Source organism: Arachis ipaensis, chromosome B09 (assembly GCF_000816755.2).
Source record: "Arachis ipaensis cultivar K30076 chromosome B09, Araip1.1, whole genome shotgun sequence".
Lineage (NCBI taxonomy): Eukaryota > Viridiplantae > Streptophyta > Magnoliopsida > Fabales > Fabaceae > Arachis > Arachis ipaensis.
Genome location: NC_029793.2, coordinates 4,407,585 through 4,412,027, shown reverse-complemented (window position 1 = coordinate 4,412,027; position 4,443 = coordinate 4,407,585). Strand labels below are relative to the sequence as shown.

The window sequence follows — 4,443 nt, the reverse complement described above, 5'->3', positions numbered from 1 at the left end:
TGGCTATTTCTTAGTTAAATTTGATCTCTTGGAGGATAGAGAAAAAGTTCTCCTTGGAGGACCGTGGATGATTACTGGTAGTTATGTTGCGGTTAAACCTTGGAGTTCTTCATTCAGACCTTGTGAAAACACTTTTGGATCTACCATGGTTTGGATAAGAATCACAGGTTTAAACATATGTTGAGGTTAATTGCATGGGAGAAATTCCTATGCCATCTCTTAGCCAGGATGCTTGTGATAATTTGTCTAAACCAGTAACAATGTTGGAGGTTAAAGAAGCTCTAGATAATATGAGCTCGTTCAAAGCTCCTGGGCCGGATGGTTTTCAAGTTTTTTTCTTCAAGGAATATTGGGATGTGGTGGGTCATGAGGTGTGGCGTACTGTTCAGAAAGCATTCTTAGGGGAGACATTAAGCCATTCTTTGTTGAAAACTTTGATTGTTCTTATCTCTAAGTGCGACCCTCCAACTAGATTGAAGGATTTTCGGCCAATAAGCCTTTGTAATGTAATTTATAAGCTAGTAACTAAAGTGCTGGTTAATAGATTACGACCATTCCTTCCTCTTTGCAATATAACTGGGAACCACCTCCAATGAATGTCTGTAAAGTGAACTGCGATGCAAGCGTTTTTGAAAAAGGGCAATTAGCGGGCTTTGGATGTATTATTAGAGACAGCATGGGAATTTGGATGAAAGGTTGTTCGGCCAGTATACCTCTTTCTAGTGTTCTCTCTTGTGAGCTTCATGCTATTTGGAGAGGGCTTGTTATGGCTTGGGATTGCGAGTGTAAAGAGGTCATATGTGAAACTGATAATCTTGATGCATTTCTTCTTGTTTCGCGAGGCACAACCAGCATGATTACGAATGACTCTGATCTGCTTGGCAAAATCAAAGAGATGCTTCAGCGCAATTGGACAGCTACTTTAGTGCTCATCCAACGTACAGCAAACAGAGCGGCTGATTTAATGGCTAAGACTGCTGCTTTAAACAAGCAGGTGTACCTAGAGTGGTTACAACCCCCTAATAATTTAGACATTATTATTAGAGAGGAGTGTTACTCTTTCTCTTAGGTGTTTTTTCTTTATGTTCAGTCACCAAAAAAAAATCATGCGTTAAGTTAAAGGGTTGTTAAAGATAGTGGTGCGTGGAACTGAATTAAGTTATAGCAACTTGGTTAGACTTGATTGGTTAAATGACTTAGATATAAAACTTTATTTTAAAAGAAATATAGAGAATCAATTTAATTTCTTTGATCTATAAACTATAATTATTGTATAGCATACCCTTGGCTTTGTTTCAGGCAAACTAATAGTTAGTAGAATTCCAAAGATATTATTGAAAAATATTAACAAATTTAAAAATAGACATGTTATTTTGATTCTAAGAATAATTGTGATATCCACAAATAAATCTCACTTATATTAAAAAAAAAAAAATTTCTCATAATATTATCTATTTTCATGGCTTTAAATAAGTTTAAAGCCAAATTTTATCTCATTGTATTTATCCAAACAGATTTTTACACTTGGCAGATTAGACACCCTAATTTAAACGACAAGTTTGTTAAAACATTTTAACTTCAAAATTGATAAAACTTAGAATTATTGCAATTATATATTTTTAAGATTAATTTTCATCATTTCATGCAATCACTTGTTGTCATGTCAAGTTGTCAACAAAGGAACTACTATCACATCCAATAATCATAAGAAAGAACGGGCCGATGTAAAAAATATGACTATTAAATATTTTCATCTATCATCACATCAAAATTAAACACACAATTTCAGTATAACTTGAATGTTTATGAGTAATTTATTGCTTAAAAGGTTCTAAACTATTTTTGAAGGTTGCTAAATTAAATCTATCCTTGTATTGTGGCCAGATTTGATAGGATGAACATGCATGGAATTAGTCAGGGTATAACACTATCTTTGAACTACGTAACAAAGCATTGCCTAATAAAAGTTGCTATGTTTGTGCCATATAATTCATCAATTCATTGCCGGAAAGATCACTTTCTGCAAAATCATGGCATCTAGTTCTAATTAACCATGCATACTTTTGCGCATCACAAAAAAATAATCCAACTTAAAAATAGAGAAATATAGAACCATAGATAACGTCAAATGAGTAAAACAATATGCAGTGGATAACTTAGTGTTAACTTACCAACTTCCTTAAAAAACAGAAATTAACACACAAAATATACTATAGAGTGGTTTAATCTAGCAACACGGTTAAATAGCAGCCCACATGTTTTGTGAACATAACCATAAAACAAACAAACGTTTGGCAGGTTTCCTAGAGAGTAGAGATGCCATCATCCTGCATCATAAATCGCTATATTCAACAGCTTATGCACATCATAGCATTAAACGGCATGTATAAATTTCCAAAGTTGAGGGACCAAAAAAAAGAAACAAAGAATTGAAAATACTTGTCATTGTCAATCTCAAGGAACAGGGCACCAGACAAATTTATTTATAAGCATCATATTCGGTAAGAAGTATTCACAAGCATCAACAAATATTTCAAGAATTTAGGTGGAACACTGGCCCTAAAATTGACTTACTAGTGTGCAACTTTAATAATATAAAACTCTAAGACTCCAACACGATATTTTGTCTTAACAGTTTTGATCAACGAACAACAGAGGACAGAGATAGTGTGAGTTCATACCATGTTAAATGGGATTTTGATCAATGAAATTTAGCTGACATATTGTAGAGCCCTTCGGTATAGCAGATAATCCCTTGACAATATTGTACTTTGTTTCTTGGTCCAAATTAGATTCAAGATGAATGGTCAAGTTCTTCAAAACAAGTCCTCTTTGTAAAAGATATGCAATAAACTCATGCTCATCTGCAGTGTCTTGATATTCTCCAAACTCAAAACTCTTGAGATATGATGTTACACAATTCGGAACCATGGTTGGTGGTGTTGGCCCATTATACTCCTCCACTGGGTGAGAATAATGTCCCTGATAACAGGAAACAACAATTGTCAATATATGCAGGCAAACAACAAATAGAAATAGAGACACTAGATTTAAGCTTCAAATTGAAATGTATTCATACCCTCAAAATATGAATTACGAGAGCTTCAAGTACATGACAATTATGAAGGAAGTTTAGCAAGAAGTTTGTGTTGAAACATGGAAGATGAACCTCTAGCTTGAGCAAACGGTGAAATTCTGGAAACTCGAAAGCCGGAGCACTAAATAAGCACTGTGTAAAAGATAACTAGATATCAAATATAAAATTCCTAATTCACAATTATAGTTATAAATTCAAATTATCGAGTTACATCAAACATTTAGCTTGAGGAATCATGGGATTATGATAAGCATGCTACCTGTGTTGTTGCATATTTCAATGCCAACAATTTTGTTTCGCGGAGTGCCTGGAGTAGCTTGGGCACCCAAACCCCATGCTCAACACGTTCATGACAAATTTCAAGATGTGCCTCCACCATGTTGGGAAAATTGATAACTGATACCTGTAGCTTCGGCGAGGCTACTGTTGTCATACGCAGGTATTCAAGAAATGGAGTGTATAGTTTCCGAACCCCAATCTCTTCCATCAAGCTAGTGTAATCTTCAAAGGTTAAACTTTTCAATGTGCGAGGCATCTGGATTGTAGGTGCATAAACATAAGAACCTTCACGGGTCGTATTCTGTAGAATGAGCTTAAGATTTTCAAGAACAGGGCAGCCGGATAAAAGCTTGCTGGGGTCCACGTCGACGGGATCCAAGTGTAGGTTCTTGAGGGATGGCAGATAAACATTTGGAAACTCTGGATAATTATCCAAATATATACCATGTCTCAAAACAAGGGACTTGAGTAATACACAAGTGAATATGGATTCAGGCAACTTAATTGCTCTCATTAAACCAATGCGGAGATAGAGTTCCTGAAGATGGGGACCAATGACGGCATCAAGCCATGTTAAGATGAGATCCTCTGAACTTTCATGGGAAGTGAGGCGAAAGTTTTGGATGGGGTAATCTGCATTGCGCTGAGTTAGAATAGCATTCACATATGAATCAAACCGATATCTCCGACGGGACCAAAAGAGTCTATCATCTATGTCAAGGATTTGGAGATCCTTCCAAACATGGCGCCACCTGCGAGAGAGAATACTGGTGGATACAGCTTCTTTTATTGGGAGGTAAGAGAGAATGTCGCAAAGGATCGAGTTCGGTAATAAACTGATCCGATTCATCTTCATGGTTGATGGTTTGGCTTTCTCAAATTTGTATCTGGAGAGGGTTAGACTCAACTCTAGGGTTTAGGATTTAAAGGTATTTATATGATTTGATTTTTTTTAATTTAACTAAATTTATATTATTATAATCTATTTTCACTCTATTTATTCGGATTTGAAAATCAATCAATGATTTATAATTTTTAAATTATAAACTTTAAATTTTGATTTCGTA

General features: G+C 35.2%; 1 protein-coding gene across 4 annotated transcripts; it reads right to left on the bottom strand.

Moving 5' to 3' along the window:
- LOC110262344 (F-box protein At4g09920-like) lies at positions 2,098-4,275 on the bottom strand. 4 transcript variants are annotated; one of them, XM_021111605.1, is made up of 4 exons: positions 3,357-4,275; positions 3,080-3,244; positions 2,682-2,982; positions 2,098-2,327 (listed from the first exon to the last, which is right to left on the bottom strand). In XM_021111605.1, exons 1-3 carry the CDS (start codon positions 4,230-4,232, stop codon positions 2,686-2,688), a joined length of 1,338 nt encoding a protein of 445 aa, XP_020967264.1. In that variant the 5' UTR covers positions 4,233-4,275; the 3' UTR covers positions 2,098-2,327; positions 2,682-2,685. The 4 variants fall into 4 exon arrangements, with proteins under 4 accessions (XP_020967264.1, XP_020967263.1, XP_016175783.1 ...); XM_021111604.1 differs by lacking the exon at positions 2,098-2,327 and having other exon boundaries at positions 2,455-2,982; XM_016320297.2 differs by lacking the exon at positions 2,098-2,327 and having other exon boundaries at positions 2,455-2,982; positions 3,080-3,229.

Excerpts from the sequence above, each read along its gene's own strand:
- LOC110262344 (XM_021111605.1), bottom strand. The coding sequence starts at position 4,232 with ATGAAGATGAATCGGATCAGTTTATTACCGAACTCGATCCTTTGCGAC. Across the intron at positions 3,245-3,356 it reads TGAAATATGCAACAACACAG|TTATCTTTTACACAGTGCTT; the intron begins GTAGCATGCTTA and ends TTTGATATCTAG. Across the intron at positions 2,983-3,079 it reads TCGTAATTCATATTTTGAGG|GGACATTATTCTCACCCAGT; the intron begins GTATGAATACAT and ends TCCTGTTATCAG.